Genomic DNA, 19,317 nt, shown 5'->3' on the forward strand with positions numbered 1-19,317 from the left:
AAGTACATTGATTTAACCATAGGTTCATCAATCCAACATTTGACAAAATACCTTTAACATTTACTACCCAATTTGTACAGTTTTGTTTACTACTCATTTCATCACACATATAGTCATAACATGATTTCAAGATACATTTTTGTTGATAAAAGCTTTAACTAATTTTTTAAAATTCGTAATTTTCTCACACATTGCAATGGTAATCTATCCAATTCACAATAAATCATTACATTAGGAGTAGCACTTTTCACACCCAGTATGCTTTTACAAAAATCCATGTGAACTTTTTCGATATCAGGAGCTGAATGAGCACCCCACACTTCACATCCATAATGTGCAATGCTTCCTACATATGTGTCAAATAAGAATATAAGTGTTGTGAAATTCAAACTCATTTTAGAACATTTTCTTTTTAGTGAAAATAAAGCTTTTTTACATTGTAATGATAACTATTTTTGTGTGACATAAAATTTTCCATTAAAATTCAACAATAATCCAAGATAACAAAATTTATTTACTATTTCAATTTGTTCATTATCATAGAGCCATTTATCGTCTGATCGTAAAATACCTCCGTTTCTAAAAACCAATACTTTTGGGTTTTTTTTTCAACATTAACCGTTAAAGAGCATTTTCAATGTAAATTTCCAATGAATTCAACATAAGTTGCAAGTCAGAGGCCGATTCAGCTAGTATAACCATATCATCTGCATACATTAATAGAAATAAAGATAATTCTTGTAGCTCGATGGGAGTATTGCCCTTAAGCAAAAATTCCTTCTCACAGTCGTTTATGTACAAAGAAAAAAATAAGGGGGAATTATCTCCCCTTGTAAAACGCCAATATTATTTACAAAGAAATCTGATAAATGTAATAAGGGGCTGTTCTATTAACAATTTTATAGATCAGCATAAGTTAATATGTTGGAGCTCCCATCACAGTTCCGTGTAAAAACAGGACACTAATGAGCTTATTCTGCAACCTACTCCTTTACATTCAACATTTTTCTAGGTACAATTATCTCCATCGTCGGTTACCCACGGGTGCTTCTCGTTGATTCTCTTCATCATCACGGGAGCATGTGTACCAAAAACCGTGTTTTGCGACGATGAATTATCCCATGCAATACGTGCGTATTTCAGAGTGGGTCTATTAAAAGCAAAACACACTTTGAGGAGTGAATATCTTGAAAAATCCAATCTTTTGCGTGTTTTGTTGTTTAATGTAGGAAATATGACATATCAAACGACCATCTGACTCAAAATAAAGTCCTAAGTAGTCCTACATGACTACCATGCTGTTTTTTTAAAAAAACACCATTGATTCTCTTAGTCTTTGTAATATTGTAACATTTACATAAACTACATGTATCTTATCAGAATTACAGTGAACTGTGAATTACAGTGAACTGTGAATTAACTGGACCAGACTCTATATTTTTTCAAGGTCTCATGATCATGAAGTAGTTGCATAATCATATCTCTGTCGACTAGAGCAAGCAAAGAAGAATCATCAGCAAATAGCAGAATATTGTTAGCAATATTGTTAATAATATCATTTTAAACAGAAAAAACAGAAAGTGACCTAAAACAACCCCGAGGAACCCAGCCTCCAAATGCATGTATTTGTATTATGATGAAAACCTTTCTTGAAACAAAAATAATTTAAAATCTTCTTTTTTTGTTGTTGTTGTTGATATTGTCGGCTTTGTACAATATTTGAGATACCGCTAAATTAAGTCTTTGAATGAGAAGGTGAAAATAACAAACATTGATCAATCCCATAAATCCTATATGGAATACAAGTTGGGCAAACATGGACCCCTTGATATGTTGTTTACTATATGCTAGCATATTGACATTAAAGTGGCCAACAAAAAAATGGATATTTTAATATCTAAAACTCTCTTAAATACGTGTCCAGGTGTCAAAGACCTAAATTATTGATATACATTTATTTTCATGCGAGGTGACACACTATAAACATTGCTTTAAAGTATCCGTCAATGAAATGTTGTAAAGTTTATTTGCTTCCACCCTTTCATTCTAGATCACTCATATGCATTAAATTCATCACTAATGTTAATCTCTCAGTTAAGCTAAGTTGCCTATGCGTATTCCATATGACTTTTTCTGAATTAAAAAATTAGTTAAATTTTCCTTTAGAATGGATCCCAAATATTTCCATGAATACTTTCAGTCCTTTGATGATTTTCCTTAGTGGCTACTAGTTTAGGGTTTATTGACTGCTAATTAGTGTCTGCGACCTTCATCCTGGTTTTCTGTTCAAGTCATACACAAAGGGGGGGGGGGGTCCATAACCTAACCTAGACGTTACACAAGCATCTTCAATTATGACCTTCTTTATCCTATTTGTGTCTTAGTTTAAAAAATCACTATCTAGAGCACAGAAGTACTGAGAATACTATCAAACCGTTTTTGATGTACGTAGAATAGACATGTGGTTTAACACACCACATTAAGAATATAAGTATACAACTCGACGCTGTTCTTTAAGTGATTTTTGTCATTTTTAAAACTATCTAATATGGTACAAAACTTTCCAGGAATAGTGGACAGTCAGTATACTGATTTTCGTCAACCCGGAACAATGATCTCTTTATCAATGTACGATAAGCGCTGTATCATATCAAGAAAGACAACGGGACGCAAGATAAATTAGAGTGTTTCCTGTCAAAATTAGAAAATAAATGTTCCGAAAATGTCTGTGCCTCACAATCAAGGTAACAACAGAACAATCCAACGAGTCCATATCTATTACCCATAAAAAGGGTGACCAGGATGATACCCGTTAGCAGATAATAAGATCTAGCAGCTGCAAAATGTCGGCTATACTGAAGTCTCTCTGTCTTTTTGCAGCGATCGCCAATTGTTTGAGCTTGGATCAAACTCGACAGCCGGGAGCAGTGGGTGCGTCTGTTGTCGAATCAGTCGTCAGCCTCATCAGAGAATCATGTCTTTTTGCAGAAGATAAACGCTTTTTACGCCGTTTGGCTTACGTACAGTCACGAGATGGAACGGACCCTAAAACCTACAGAAGAAACTATCATGGCGGAATATGGCAGGTAAGTACACGAAGCGACCGTGAAATCAAACGAAACAATTGTACTCTTTTTTTCAAAACTGGCTAGAAATTAATGATATAACTTTCTCTAGGTGGATGAAAACAAATTTCGGGAAACACAAAGTAGTTTAAGACTACAATCTCAAAAGAACATCATTAGAAACACGTTTGGGATCGACTGGGATTACGTCACATGGCAGGATCTCCGGAAGCCCTTGTATTCTGGCATCGCTGCCTCACTTTACACTATCTTGCATGGTGGAGTCGGTTGGAGGATTGAAGACCAAGCAAACACATTTGAAAACTTTTTTCAGAGTTCTGGAGGATACAATTTCACTACGCAGGCGCAACTTCTCGACCAAGGTAGGATGTTAACAATTTAGTAGATATTTTTCTTAACTGATATACCTTTTGAAATGAAAATTAAAATAACTGAGGTTTTTTTTTTGTAGGTTGCCATGGAAACGAAGCTCTTGAATTGGTGTTTGTGGTGGATAGTTCAAATTCTTTATCATCGGATGACTTTACAAGGGCAAAATTTTTTATGGAGAATGTTGTCGATGCTTTTAACATTGCCTCCGATAAAACACGCGTCTCGGTTATCACGTATTCCAATACCCCTACTGTCGAATTTCATCTGAATTCATACACAGTAAAATCAACTTTGAAGAACGCTATCCAAAACTTGCCTTTTCGTACTGGATCTACAAACACGGCATCTGCATTACAATCAGCAGTAAATAATGTATTTTCAAGCAGTCGGTCAAGTGCAGCAAAGGTTATCATCGTGATCACTGATGGACAGTCAAACGATAGACTGTATACACAACATGCAGCCGACAATGCCAGAAATGACGGAATTATTTTATTTTCTGTCGGAGTAGGACATGCCATTGATAATGGTGAACTTAACTATATGGCGTCCAAGCCTTCATGCACACACGTGTTCACCGTATCTGGGTATGACGAAATTAAAGCACTAAAAGAGGAACTCATACAAAGTTCCTGTAGAGGTAATTCACCTTTTGAATCAGATATGATATTTAGCCATTTACAACATATTTCTGTAGGAATGTGAATACAACACATGCCTCTCTAACTTCAGCCCCGGTTTACATCAACAGCACGTTTAGCTGCGTTATCGAAAAATGTCCGCCACTTGCAGTCTTGACTTCCACATCCGGTGTGACTATAGAGGTACGTACTTCTCAGGAAAAGAACTTGACCTTTAAAGCGACGTGAATGGAGATTTATAATTAGATATAAAATCAACACACCTCATTCATACATTCTATAATAATCAAACGATCATAATAACGATATACCCCATTTAGCCACCAGCAGACAATTCGCCATTGTTTGGTTTTGTTCCATACACATACCCAGTATAAGTCACCGAACACGTACGCAAAATCAAGCTTTCAATTTCTATTGGATGATATACGATTTAAAGAAATTGGGAGCTACATGTGGAAATCAATATCGCTTACGGTCTCCTTAATTTTGAAGTTCTGATTTGAAAAAATAAATTACCGGTATCAAAACTACGCACCACAAGGGAATATATTATCTTTCACAAGCAAGAGGTTAAGCACAGCATAACTGTTCACAAAATGAAGAACATGATTTAGCGTACGTGTCTGGTCATGTTGCTGTATCAAAATGCTAACAATATAATTTGGAACCAATCTCTAACAGATCGAGTTGAGTGTGGATACGGTAATATTTTCACTGGTGCTTCGCACTCCGAAAAATTATTAAAAATCAAGTCCCACTCGTGAAATAAATCTCATACCCAACTACATTATGTGCAATATCATTTACTTAAACGTGATTAAATTTTTCGCTGTACATAATACTATGCTTGGTTCTGAAAATCCAACTATATATCACTTTTAGACAAACAGTACGTGCGGCATGGAAAGCATCTACACGGCCTTCAGCAATGCTTACCCTGGCGAGGGTTTCTATGAGACGTTACACTCTGTTTCCCCGAACAATCCTACATCAGTGTACCACAACTCTTCCCGGGACCAGACGCTGTTTATCAATCTTGTTGACGCCCTGAAAAATCAAGCCAGCAGTAGCGCTGGGTGCGTCGTTACCATAACGCCTTACCATGGAGATCACACGGATCACAGTACGTGCAATAAATCCGTGTCTACACGCTAGATATGTTCACGATGTACTTACAGACAATGCATACATATCAATATCGCGCAATGCTTCTGTAGTAATCATTTCTTCTTTTTTATAGCCATGAAATGCTACCTCGATGGATTAAATATCAAGTGTCCAGATACATGTGAAGGTATTTTTGTTTCAAAATCATTATTCCGTTTCGAGATAACATGAGTACGTGAAATCGGGAACATATTATTGTTTATTTCAGAAAAATGGAACTTCCTAAACCCTTGTACCAAGGCAAACATTGAGAAAGAACTTACAATGTTTCCACACCCAACAGATAGTACAAAATACCTGATGTGTGACCTTTCCGGAAAACTTTATATCGTGCAATGTCCACAGTACGAATCTTATTATCAGTCTTGTAAACAATGTGTAGGTAATAACACTTCCTGCGTCAGTGGTGGTAGCAACCAAGTCGATTCATCCCCATGTACCCTGGCAAATCTACAAGCTGGTCATTTCTTCTTCGTCTATCCGTCCGACAACACAAAGTTTATTCACTGTGATGTCTGGGGAAAAGCTTGGGCCCTGGATTGTCCCACAGGAGAAATTTGGGATCAGAACATACTAACCTGTATTATTCCCAATTCCGGTAGTCAGACCGCGCCGTCATCGCCGTCGATTGTCCGTCCACCCGTTTCCTCTAACTATGGAGGTGACGAGGTAAATGGTTTCCTCTGTTGTCCGACATGTCCTCGCTTTTCCCCTCCTTGTTCGCATTCCAAGATAAATTCTGGAAAGCTGTTCCACGCCATTGCTGGGGATCGTCACCACTACATCCAGTGCGACCTCACCGGAAGAATGTATTGCCCGATGAGCTGCAGTCCTGAAGCAGATGGCTCACTCGACTTCTTCAACTACTTGTCGCAGACATGCGTAGATGGTTCTCTTTCGGGTATTGTCGGTTGAATAGAACTTTCATAATGCACCATGTTTACGTTTTTGAAGTTAATAAATAAAACGCTATGCAACTAAACAGTGGGTTTCTTGTTAACGAGATGTACATAACATATACCCCGTTTTGTCTGATCATATTGGTACACCATCGTTTACCTGATCAAGATATAGGGTACATGGCGGGTGTGACCGGTCGACAGGGGATGCTTACTCATAGACACCTGATCCCACCTCCGGTATATCCAGGGGTCCGTGTTTGCCCAACTCTATATTTTGTATTGCTATATGGCGGATTTAGAGAGGCGTGGGGGACGCACGCCCCCCTAAAATTTTCAAAGTTTAGGTTACAAATCAGTGCGTACTATAAGAAAAAAAGGGAAAATCAAATCATATCTATAATAATTGATTCTAAAAGTGAATATCAAAATACATAAAGTCCCTAACTCCGTATTTTACATAAGTAGGAGAAATAAGCATTATATGTTGCTCTAATATTGTACACACATAAATGAATAACAGTATATAGATTCCAAGTTGATTATAGTTTTAGCCGAGTTGCGTAGCAAATCTCGGCTTTTAAATTGCATGGCGAAGGATGGGCGTCGTCCACAATTACCTTGTCCGGTCTCTAACTTTCATACTTTTTGGTGCATCTTTGTGAGACTTACATAACATGATCACATTCAAAAGAGGAAGGTTCCTATTTATTTTGAGGTCAAGGTCACTTTGTCACAAAATGCCAGAGGTTTGAGCTTGTCCGGTCTCTAACTTTCATACTACTTAGTGCGTCTTTGTCAGATTTGCATATTTTGATCACATCCAAAAGAGGAAGGTTCCTATTTATTTTTAGGTCAAAAGGTCAAAGGTCAAGGTCTCTTTTTCACTATATACTGTAGATTTAAGCTTGCCTCTAACTTTTATACATGTACTTGCTGGTGCATGTTTATCAGACTTAAAATCCTGATGACATTCAAGATTCAGGTTGCTTTTGAAATCCAAAGGCCAAAGGTCAGTAACACACTAAATACATGTACCTATTGCGGCCATTCGAAGCTTCATACTTATAAACTATATTAACTACGTGCATGTTTTTACTTCATGAATGCAAGCGTGCATACTTTTCCAAACTGCAACTCGGCCATACGCATCTTTGATGCGTTTTAGCGATTTTATATTTTTTTCAATAGAAATACTAGTATGCGTTTCTTGAAAATTGTTTATATACTCCTTGGTTTAATTTTTTGCAGCCCCTCCCTCCCCAAAATCATGAATTAATTTTTTATTGGCTATTATAATTTTTTTTTTAAATCTACTTCTTATTTCAAAAACGAGAAATATCTTTTGAGGCAAGAGTCGTAATGTGTGATGAAAAGGTGCAAGGGCGAATCCAGAGTGGGGTGGGTGGTTCCGGACGCCCCCCCCCCCCCCCCCCCTTGCGGACCAAAAAAAAAAATTAAGTTATCCAATTCTAACGAGACTTTGCGTCAAAATGATATGAAAGGTGCATACTTGAATGTAATAGCATCATTCAAATTTATCAACACCAGTATATCATTTAATTCCACGATGAATAAGACGAAACGAATATATATTTTCGTCAGATACAAGTACCACTTAAAATATTTAAAACGTATAATATGTAAAATAAAAGTTTTGTTTAAGAAAAAGACAATTTAAAAGTTAAAAGGAAGGACCAGGAAATGCTCAGAATGCAGGATTTCGCACTATTTACCGCTGCTTGAGACCAATCGGCGCACGAGACTGACTTTGGACGGTAACCTACAGTAGACATCCGGATTACCACTGTGCTTGAACCTCCTTCATATCGTTAGCTTGGATTTTCAAATAACACAAAAGGAGTAGAGAACAAACAAATAAAAATAGAGACTTGGAGTCGCAATTAAATTACTTGTACGATAAAAAAACCCAAAAGGTTAAATGTTTATCTGAGAGTGCGAGAAATAATTGTGACCAATTTCCAACTTTAGATGAATGTCGAGAAACTGTTATGAGTATGAAACACGATAAATCGCCAGGTCTAGACGGTTTACCAACTGAATTTAATCAATGCTTTTGGGATCAGTTATCGGAACTTTTTTTTTTTTTTTTTTTGGAATGCTTAAAGAATTTTTTTTATCAAATGAAATGTCTTTTTCCCCAACGACTTGCTGTCATATCATTAATTCACAAAAAAGGAGAGAAATTCCTATTAAAAAATTACAGACCCATTAGCCTCACAAATACAGACTACAAGATAATGGCATTCATATTTGCTCGTCGTTTACAAATATCGATGAGCGAACGAATAAACGAGTTATTAACAGTGTCTACGACTTTTTGGGACAACCCTCGTATATAACTATTTTCTTTCTTTTATTGCATTTAGAATTTATAAATGTAAGATGTATTGTAGAGTTGTACAGGTTGATGAGACAAGTGATTTTGTTATTCGTTCCATCAAGGAATATTTGAGATCGCACTGTCAAGTTCTCAGGGTTTTTTTTAATATAAAACCAAAGAACAGATCAAAATTTTGTTTCCAATCTATAGTTAAGCTATGAAAGTCTTTATATAAAAACTTTTAACATATAAAATTTAAACATTGTTACTACTGCTATTATATGTATACATGCATCTGTGCATATGTATGTATGCATGTGTATATCTGTGTATTATATGTACTTGTGTCATATCTAAAGCCACTATTCAGAGGGTCCAGTCCTCTAGTAGAACTGCCCAATGAGTCGGATATGAACTATCGTGATATGTGTGGACTCATTGTGGCAGCGTGGCGTTTTTGAAAAAAAAAAAAAAAACTTATCTTCATTATACACATACTGTGCCAAATATGTTTCATACGCAGTATAATTCCTTTTCTTGAAATTATGCTGATGTAAATTAATCACTACAATTTTTTGACATATTATATACTGTATCTATATTGATTTTATGGTAAAATAATAACCATATCTTATGCACATTGCATCTTATACATGTATTTCATTTGTTTTGTATATTTGTATATGTTTTGTCTTGTTTCATAAATAAAAATCTTGAAACTTCAAAAAAAAAAATTGTTTTTAAAGTTGTGATTTTACTGGATGATATTAATCAATATGGGAATCTTTGATATCTTTTCACCTTGGTAACGCTACATCTTCCATCTTTTCACCCTGCGTTATTTTCATTTTCAAGCATTTTGTCAAAATAAAGACTATTATGAACCCCAATATTTAGGAAGAAATTGAGTGTATTTTTATATCCTTGTGATACATTATCATGGTTCTTTCTCAAATTATTTCAAAGCTTGAATTCAGCTCATGAAGCAAACATCCGTGCGAATTGCCTTAGGTACTCGATATTAAACACAAGTGTTTGAGAAAAGTAACTACATGTACTTTCATTCAAAGTGTGGGGCATATTCTGTTTCTTATTACATCTGTGCGTTCCGTGCGATATGTTTTAGACAAAGAAAACTCTCATTTATGTTGTTTTTGAGAAAAATAAATAGATCGATCGCTTCAACAATTTGGAACCCCTGCATTACTGAATCTTTTCACCATGGTCACGATGGTCCACGGTGTAATTTGCATAACTTACTGTAGAATCGTTTAAATTCGTGGGGGCCAATTTTCGTGGATTACTGAATTTTAACGGGTTCGTGGGGACGTAATTTGTGGGTTTATATATTTGTAAGAAAGATAACTCTGGAATGTAATTATGATTCTTTATTCGTTGAGGATGTAAATTCGTGGATGAGGGATACCCACGAATTCCACATAAATTGAGTCACCACGAATTTTAATGATTCCACAGTATTTGACTCCTGGACAATACAACTAAGTAGATAGTAATCCTACATTAAAAGTCTTAAATTCATGGGTACGGTACCTAGGGTTTTGGTATATAGGTAAGAAGATTCTTTGACTCTTTCAATGAAGTGTATATTTATTTCTTCGCGTTGACTAAATCAGTCCTTTGAACAGCATAACAAGGGATGGGTTCTAGCGCCCAGTGTGCGACTATATTAATCATATAGTCAAAGAGCATTAAATCTTTAAAGACATCTCCTTTAAATTTCTGAACATGAAAGGTGAAGATAACGAACAGTGATCAATCTCTTAACTCCTAAAAGTAATACAAAACAGATAGTTGGGCAAACACGGACCCCCTGGACACACCAGAGGTGGGATCGGCTGCCTAGGAAGAGTAAGCATCGCCTGTCAACCGGTCACACCCGCCATGAGCCCTATATTTTGATCAGGTAAACGGAGTTATCCGAAGTCAAAATCTGTGTGCCAAGTACGGCCTAACAATCGGTATGAAACACGTCAGACAGCATTTGACCCAATGATAGGTTGTATTGGCAAACTAGATCGTTATAACGACCACAAAATTTGCGAAATGCGACTTTAAACGAGACTGTACCATCAACTTGTTTTTCAATAGCTTGTTTCGATTTAACTACAGACTACAGTGTATATGTAGAACAAACTCTTGCGTATCAATATTTATAAATTAATAAATTTTGCTAATATTTTTTTGGCTAAAAAAAAAAAAAAGATTTAAGAAAAATAAATTTTGCTAATAAACTCCGAAACGCTTGTTCCAGAGTTACTGCTTGCACCTTTAATTAATATTGTTCCATGTGTGAGGTGAAGTTCGTATGCTATAATAGAATCTTACTTGATTAGTAAATGTCGTAATATTGATTAAAACCTACTTTCGTTATCGATAAACTACCATGAAATAGCAAATATGAGAATACAGTGGCGGACACACTTTGTCGGATCTAAGCTAGTTTTATTTTTAATTTTTAATGACAATCTTAAGATAATGCGATTTGAAGTAAATCCGTTGTTTATCAATGCTTCATTTTGATCTTACAGAAGAAATAAGTTTTGATAATTTTTGAATGAATGAAATATGCCTGGGGGGTTTTTCAATCCGTGATTTAAGTCTGGAATCAGCCTTATGGAAATTTCCAGAACGAAGCACCATGAACGAGGCATTGCAACACTATAGGCGCTTGGGTCTACAACCAATCACACATTCTTGAGCCTATCCGGCAAGCCAAGAAGTTGCGATTGGTTTAAGACATGATCTGCATAAAATTGTGTAGGTGTTCAGTGTTAGTTATGCTTAAAATAGTTTTGACTAGGCCCACACTTATAATTTCATGAAGATTTATTTTATATTACTTCAACGAAGGACTACCCTCCAAAAACCAACGATCTGATACATCGATATATTTTTTAATACGATATTTATCTGATATTTTAGATGTTCTTAATTTTTTCTTAATTCTTTAATTTTTCCCCGTGATTATAGAAGTCACTGTTACGACTTTATAAACATAAAAACGGTTTTATTTCGTTTGAACATTATTTGTGATGACACAGAAAGTAAGTAATAAGTCGAAAACTGTCCAATATGTCAGATTTCGAATGGCCCGGGGCTGTTCTGGGAAAGCGCGAAACTAGGTTGTACAATGTCCAAGAAAGCAGGCCACTGTTTACAATATAGCAGTTACTCTGTTTGTCATATAGTGCATTGTGTTTTCGATTATTGCGTTTAATGAGAAGAAACGACGTGTATTCATAATTTTGCCCTTTAAATTGTCGCACTGGACAAAAACTGCCATTATAAACACATTCGCAATACTCAGTTTCAAATTTTGAAATTATGAATGACCGTTCAGTTTGTTTTTGGTCAACTATTCGGCATGACGGATTGCGATTGCATTCGTAAATTCATTATCTTATTTCCAACACGGAGAGAGATCATTTATGTTGCATAAGGATCATTTAAGTTGAAGCTCCAAGTGACTCGTATACAAAACAAATATCAATAAACAACAAGAAATGTTTGTAAAACATCTATGCCCCCATGGTGCAGAATTAAAAAGGTTATACACATACATCATTTAAATGTTAGTAGTGCCAAACCATGTCAAAATATTGAGCAGACAATATATTCCTATGTTCAGAGTGGATTGACCATGTGACCTAAAAATCAATAGGGGTAATCTACTCTATATGCTGTACCAGTGTATCAATTTTGGTGTCAATCAAGCGAATGATTCTTAAAATATAGAAGACCTTTGACCAGGTGACTTCAAAATCAATAGGGGTCATCTACTCTATAAGATGTACCAGTATACCAAGTTTGATGTCTGTCAAGCAAAGGGTTCTCAAGACATTGAGCGTACATTATATTCCTATGCCCAGTTTAACCCTTGACCTTTGACAATGTGACCTCAAAATCAATAGGGGTTATCTTCTTCTGAAGATGTACCAAGGTACGAAGATTGATGTCCGTCAAATAAAGGGTTCTCAAGATATTGGGCAAACATTGTATTCCTATGTCCAGTTTGACCCTTGACCTTTGACTATGTGACCTCAAAATCAATAGAGGTTATTTTCTCCTGAAGATGTATGAATGTACAAGATATTGAGCGGAGAGTATATTCTTATGTCCAGTTTGACCTTTGATCAGGTGACCTCAAAATCAATAGGGGTAATCTTTCCTGGAGATGTACCAGTGTACCAAGTTTGATGTCTGTCAAACAAAGGGTTCTCAAGATATTGAGCAAACAGTATATCTCTATGTCCAGTTTGACCCTTGACCTTTGACTTCAAAATCAATAGGGTCATCTACGCCTTAGGGTGTACAAGTGTACTAAGTTTGATGTCTGTCAAGCAAAGGGTTCTCAAGATATTAAGCGGAGAGTGTCTTTCTATGTTCAGAGTAGATTGACCTTTAACCTTTTGGCCTGAAAATCGATAGGGGTTCTCTTCCACTCGTAACCAACCCACATATGAAATATCATTGAGATGAAGTGAACGGTTCTCAAGATATTGAGTGGACAACATCTGGTCTACCGACCGATCTACATACCGACCGACCAGAAAAAATCCACAATTAATGCAATCCTATTTGTAAATCTTATTTCTAAATGCAAATTTCGATTAATTTTTTTTATTACCTTTGTAAAAGATAAGCTTTTTTTAAATACATTTTTTGGAACTGACAAACATCTTGTACTCCACACGCCGATATATCTGTATTGTCGATGAAATTTGGATTAGTGTTTTGGGCGGGTAAGGATCTCCATTTATTGTGCTTAATTTCGCAGATGAGGTGTTCAAGCCAAAAAAATCCAATATTTCGTGCGTTAGATTGATTGATTTTATATTGTTTAACGTCCCACTCGAGAATGTTTCACTCATATGGAGACGCGCATTAGATCTTTTGGGTTTGCTGGAATAAAGGGGTTAAAACTTGCAAGTTTCTGTTCTCCACCAAATCCCTTCCACAACTTGATAGCCCATATTTCACTTTGCCTTGTTTTCAGAGGTATCACATTTTTCTATTTCTGTGCGATTTTCTCCGAATTATGGGGTGCAGAAAAACGACCGTTATTTCCCACATTCTGATACAAACTTTGCGTAGGAATGTTCAGCAATTCTCCACCCCAGTCTCCTAGTATAGCAAATCCAATCCCGTGAGGATCCGGGTTAGAATAGGTCCTCAGTGCCCCTTGCCTGTCGTAAGAGGCGACTAAATGGGGCGGTCCTTCGGATGAGACCGCATAAACTGAGGTCCCGTTTCACAGCAGGTGTGGCACGTTAAAGATCTCTCCCGCTCAAAGACCGTAAGCGCCGAGCATAGGCCTAAATTTTGCAGCCCTTCACCGGCAATGGTGACGTCTCCATACGAGTGAAAAATTCTTATGCGGGACGTTAAACAATATACATTCATTCATTCCTTTACATCCCACAAAACCCGACTTGCCTGGATGTCCATTTTGAAAGTATGCATGTTCAATTTTTATGGAAATTGTGTTCGATTTGTACAGTCGCTCCCTAATCAAAGCCGTCAACTCAGGAAAAACACTATTTTGACACATTAATAGGCGGGGCTTATTTTGAAACATTGATTCCATTGGTTGTGCTCTGTTCTAGGTTAATAAGATCATATGAAGAGAAAACTTTGTCACAAAAAATAGGCCTCGCTACGCTACGCTCCGCCCATTCTTTTTGAAGAAGACTTCTCTTCATGTGATCTTGCTATTACAAAGATTTCATGTCTCTATCGGTCCCGGTTCTAAAGTAATTTACGAATGTTTATGGTCAAAGGTCAAGGTCACTAGAGATACTAGTTTTTAGGTTATAACATCCCTTTATCATTTCCTTGTCTCCATCGGTCCCATTTCTAACGTAATACGAGTAAACTTATATGATCAAGGTCACTGACATATCAGTTTGTAAGCCACAATATCCTTTTATCATTTCTATAAATTTCAAATTTCAGCCAGTCACGGTTCTAAAGGAGTCAAACAAACAAACAAAACGAGTTTTTATCATCAATGTAAAAATCACAGGAGTCCTCCACATCCGCTTCGTACTTACATATATGTAGATATTTTATTGAAAATAAATATTGCATATCATCATATCTTTTGATTAAATAAGTTCGTGCTGATTTGATAAACTCTCTCAAGATGTACCGAATCATCCCGTTTATCACAGAGTTATGCTGTTAGTTTGTCGTTAACATCTATATTCAATTAAATATCCAGATATAAAACAGACATAGAAGTCTTTGTTGTTTATCTAAGATTTTTTGATTTGAACATATTTTATTGTATGAATATACAAAAGGATTGGTTACAAGTTCTAGCAATTTAGACAACCTCTCCCGTATACAAAATATATTATGCTATACATGTACAAATAAAGATTGTCGTACCACAAAAATATAATATTAGTTATAATGTACAATTATGATAATATACAATGTATCTTTTGGTTCATGTAAGTACATAATCAGGCATAAAATGCAAAACATATTTTAAAATTATGATATATAGGTCCGATTAAAATCTGTTAGAGTTCTTATTAAACTTCTGAACTGTTCTGAAAATATAAAAATTTACATCATTTGAAAAATATTCATTTCCCCATAATAAAAGGTGGGTATCGACAATAGCAATATCATTTAGCTGAAGCAGTTCATTGAAAAAACAATTTCTTGCTTGAGTGTATCTTTTGCATGCAAAAAAGAAATGATGGGCATCTTCAATATGACCACTAATACAATTTGGAGAGGCAATGATGTTTTTTCGATAAAGATCATTATTTAAAATGCAAGAATGTCTTAATTTGGTATGAATAATATTAACATATCGCTGGCCATATGAATAGTATAAAGGTGGTTTTGAGGGTGTTATTTTAATGTGTTTTTTTAATTTATCAATCGAAGTTATCTCCTTTATTTCTGTACTCGGCAAGTTCCATTTCCTAACTGTGTCGGGAATAAATGACTTTTTATATATCTAAGATGTATCTAAGATACATGTACATCGATATGTCGCAGTGAACTCGAAATAAGATAATTTATCTTATCTGCTTCATTCATACTTAGATAATTTATTGATAACAACGGCAAACTAGCAACTCAACTATAGTTATGCTAAAAGGGTGAATTCAGCTTTTCCATCGTCAACTTCCCATATTTATGTAGCAACGTTCCAGTATAACCTGTAATTCTGTGTTTATGTCTCTCACCTGATTTGACACGCAAGAGCTTGTTCTGCGTATGGTCAGTTTTTAAATTGAGGCAGTCTACTGAAAAATAAGTTGATGTTACTAGAATTTCAACAGTCCCGTTTAAACTCAGCAATTCGCAAATTATGTGATCATCTTAACGATCTAGTTTGCCAATATAACCTACCATTGTGTAAAATGCTGTCTGACATGTTTCATACCAATTGGGACATTTCTTTACATACTGACTTTGACTACGGATTACTTTGTTTATCCGAACGAGATATAGGGCTTACGGCGAGTGTGATCGGTCAACAGTGGATGTTTACTCCTCCTAAGCACTTGATCCCACTTCTGGTATGTCCAGCTGAGGTGCGTGTTTGCTCTACTCTTTGATGATTTTGCATCTTTACAGGAATTAGGAGTTCATTGTCTTTACCTTATATATGAAAAAACAGCATTTTAACAAGATTTCAATAGCTATTCATCTTTTGGACCAAGGTCTCTCAAGGTCATTTTTGAAAGGCCAAGGTTACTCAGAACATTTAACTCGTAAAAAATGTCCTTGTTTCAACAGTTTTTGAACAGGTACTTATCATACATTACACAAAAAGTAATAGGCAAATGACCTAAGAAAAGAAAAGTCGCTCAAGGTCATTTTGTGAAGGTAAACCTCACTCAACATATTCCTTATATATGAAAAAGAACTTTATTTCAACAGTTATTGATCATAGATGCAGTTCGGCGAGCACCCATCAGTGTTACTGATATTCTTGTTTGGATGACCGATAACAAGATATGAAAACGCCCATGTTCCATTTTTACAAACCAATTCCTCGGACCATGAAAATCTTCGTTCGGATAAATTACTTCTTATCTTCGTTTCGAAAGAAAAACATGTGAGTTAAGACGAAGAATTGATTTGTCCGAACGAAGAATATATTCACTCCAAGCGATTTACCAAGAATATCTCCACTCCAAGCGATTAGATAAAGTGGCCGTTATACGCTGCTGTATTAGATATGCCCAAAGTACTCGTAGAATCCCAGTATTTCCATATCGTGCCAGAAGAAACAAGACTCATAAGAACGGGGGCTATTGTTCGTTCATTCTTGAATTTAAAGGCCGTAGAATCGAGCGCGAAAATCATCTAAGGTAATACCGCAGCCATTTAAACTGTTTGTGTATAATTTTGGCATTGTTTACATTTTGAATAAAACCTTTACTGGATTATGTAGAGGTTGATCGATATATTGATCCGTACTAGACGAGTATGCACATAATTTATTGGAAATAGGGAACCTCAAGATAACGGTAAGTAATCAGTATTCTTCGCTGGATCTATCGATATTTCCTTTGGAGTAGTCTGTTATCGTGGATATATATATAGTATAGTCGATCATCATTGTGATTTACTTCATATTGATTGGATTTTGTTTAAATCGGAATATAATTTGGCCGCACATAAAGTTTGACTCGACGTTTTAAAATAGGTTGCATGAACAAAAACGTGTTACACGTGTTTAGATATTGATATTTTCACTTACTTTTATTCCAGTAAAATGTTCAATTGCTTTTGTTTATTTACAATAAACCCTTTCTAACTGCAGAATAGACACAATGGCGGAACTGGACATTGCTACTCGACAGCGCCAGGTCGAGATCCTGCAGAGCATGGTTTCGAAAGACGAAGATGAAATAATTTGGATGTTGTCATCAAACAAAGACATCATGAAGAAGGAAATAGGATTCGGTAAAATGCAATCGGTTTTAGTTTACTTGTTATAAAGTATATAATGATTACGATTTGCTGTTCGGTGTGTGTCTGTCTGAACACCCAATCGTGAAATAAACTCATTCCTGTTCTAGTGAAAGGTCATAAACGCCCCTCCGTGGTTGGAAAACAAAAATTATGGAAAAAATAGCAGGTCATTTTTGTTTTCATCTTTAGAGCCACTAGGCAGGTACTAGCAATTTTCATGCGATAGCTCTTCTTTTTTGTTTATTATGATTCTCAATATCAGAGTGTGATCTCAGATTTAAAGTTTGACATATAAATGAGCAAAAGCATTTTCAAAGGAGTAGCATGACTTCAGCTTGTTAAATCCTATACAAATCTCGTATGGCCAGATCATGACGTTTTCGACAGACTGGTCTTCATTTCTAAGTTCTCTATAATATCAAACAAAAGGCCCAACTAGAGCTGTTCTAAGAAGAATATTACTCCTTTGGGCATATTCAACGCTTTCTAGTGATAAAATTTACCTTGGTATAAGGCCAAGACGCACCATCTGCAACTTTTTATCAAGCGTCTTCTAGCCCAGACGAAAAAGAAATAGTTTCATGAAACTACATGAAAGAACTGCATACCTTTGTCCATAAGTAGGTAAGGTGTACAAAGCATTGTTCTTTTGCCGATTGCATTTTTAGAAATCGGAATTCTATATTTTGATAATCGAATAGATCTAAATCAATAAGTTATCACTTTCCTTGGGACTAAATGCGCGAGAGCCGAGTAGCGAGGCTACCGCTACGGAATCATATTCTTAAAGCAACTAAGTCCACTAGCGGTAGTTTTTCCTGGTACACCGGTAAGACTGACATTTGGTTGTCGTTATATCTTTATGAGCCTGGTTTTGATTGACGCATGTAGTCCATGATTTCTTTTGAAGTTGACAATTTTGACTATTTTCAAGGAAAACGCAAACATTGCCTCTGTAAATTAGCATTGCAGATAACAAATCCCTTTGTGTGTGGTGGTGGTGGTGGTGGGGGGGGGGCACAGAATATTACAGAAAAGGAATCATTGTTAGGAAAACATAATTTTCAGTTTGGCATCTACTTCAACATGGACATTACAGAATTTACTTGAGAAAAATCAAGAGGTTTTGGATTTCCTGACCAAAACTGACGATAAAACCTTTTATTTCACTAATGACCATAGCTACAGAACTGTAGCTCTCTGAGAAAATATTAGGATAGATCAGAGGGCTACAGACCCACCCCTTATAGAAACCTTACATGGCTATGTCAACGAACGAAATCATTAAATGCTGTGAATTTCCGGGTCGTATGGGGCTTTAATGAATATCTGAAGGTTTGTTTGGGCACAAGTATAGTAGAAAAATATGTTAGAAATTTTTTATATTAAATTTATGAGAAGGCGATGCAAGAATATAGCGATGTAACGCCTTAACCGTGCGCATTTTGTTGTGCGCCGTAAATCAAATTCAAGGTTTTTATAAGGGGTGGATCTCTAGCTCTATAATTTGTCCCAATATTTTCTCAGAGAGCTAGAGTTCTGCAGCAACAATCAACATGACTTTAGTCAAATTGCCTTAGTTCAGGGATCAGACTCGTCATATAGCTTTAAACAGTTTTTGTGCTAAATATGATCCTTTGAAGTCGCTATTAAATTGCAAAGTGTGACTTTCTTAAAAAATTCAAGATTTTTTATACCAATGACATTGGCCAGTGACTTCGTTTATCTGGCCATAGACAATCCTAGTGCCTCGTAAGTGCTTCAGTCTCACCTTTCTCGTCTCTTTCTCCGTTAAAGACTATACATCTGCGGGTGTGGGACATGCAGAAGGG

The 19,317-nt window shown here is 36.0% G+C and overlaps 2 protein-coding genes and 1 long non-coding RNA gene across 3 annotated transcripts in view; 2 read left to right on the forward strand and 1 right to left on the reverse strand.

The window, feature by feature from the left end:
* The first annotated feature begins 2,735 nt into the window (after positions 1-2,735).
* LOC125680961 (uncharacterized) lies at positions 2,736-6,251 on the forward strand. The gene is made up of 7 exons (XM_056154596.1): positions 2,736-3,086; positions 3,178-3,448; positions 3,538-4,098; positions 4,191-4,282; positions 4,985-5,225; positions 5,343-5,396; positions 5,478-6,251. The coding sequence occupies exons 1-7, from the start codon at positions 2,844-2,846 to the stop codon at positions 6,182-6,184; spliced, it is 2,169 nt and encodes a 722-aa protein (XP_056010571.1). The 5' UTR covers positions 2,736-2,843; the 3' UTR covers positions 6,185-6,251.
* An 8,627-nt stretch (positions 6,252-14,878) lies between these two features.
* Positions 14,879-16,148, reverse strand: LOC125678219 (uncharacterized). Its single transcript, XR_007371446.2, has 3 exons — positions 16,020-16,148; positions 15,745-15,804; positions 14,879-15,093 (listed from the first exon to the last, which is right to left on the reverse strand). It is a non-coding gene; the product is annotated as an uncharacterized LOC125678219 (long non-coding RNA).
* A 769-nt stretch (positions 16,149-16,917) lies between these two features.
* The window catches only part of LOC125679989 (uncharacterized), a 28,403-nt gene continuing 26,003 nt past the window's right edge, over positions 16,918-19,317 (forward strand). Inside the window, exons 1-2 of the mRNA XM_048919438.2 lie at positions 16,918-17,037; positions 17,334-17,476. Of these exons, the coding sequence (XP_048775395.2) occupies positions 17,344-17,476 (133 nt within the window). The 5' untranslated portion in view covers positions 16,918-17,037; positions 17,334-17,343. The remainder of the gene's footprint in view (positions 17,038-17,333; positions 17,477-19,317) is intronic.

The sequence above is a fragment of the Ostrea edulis genome, chromosome 2 (genome assembly GCF_947568905.1).
Source record: "Ostrea edulis chromosome 2, xbOstEdul1.1, whole genome shotgun sequence".
Classification (NCBI taxonomy): domain Eukaryota; kingdom Metazoa; phylum Mollusca; class Bivalvia; order Ostreida; family Ostreidae; genus Ostrea; species Ostrea edulis.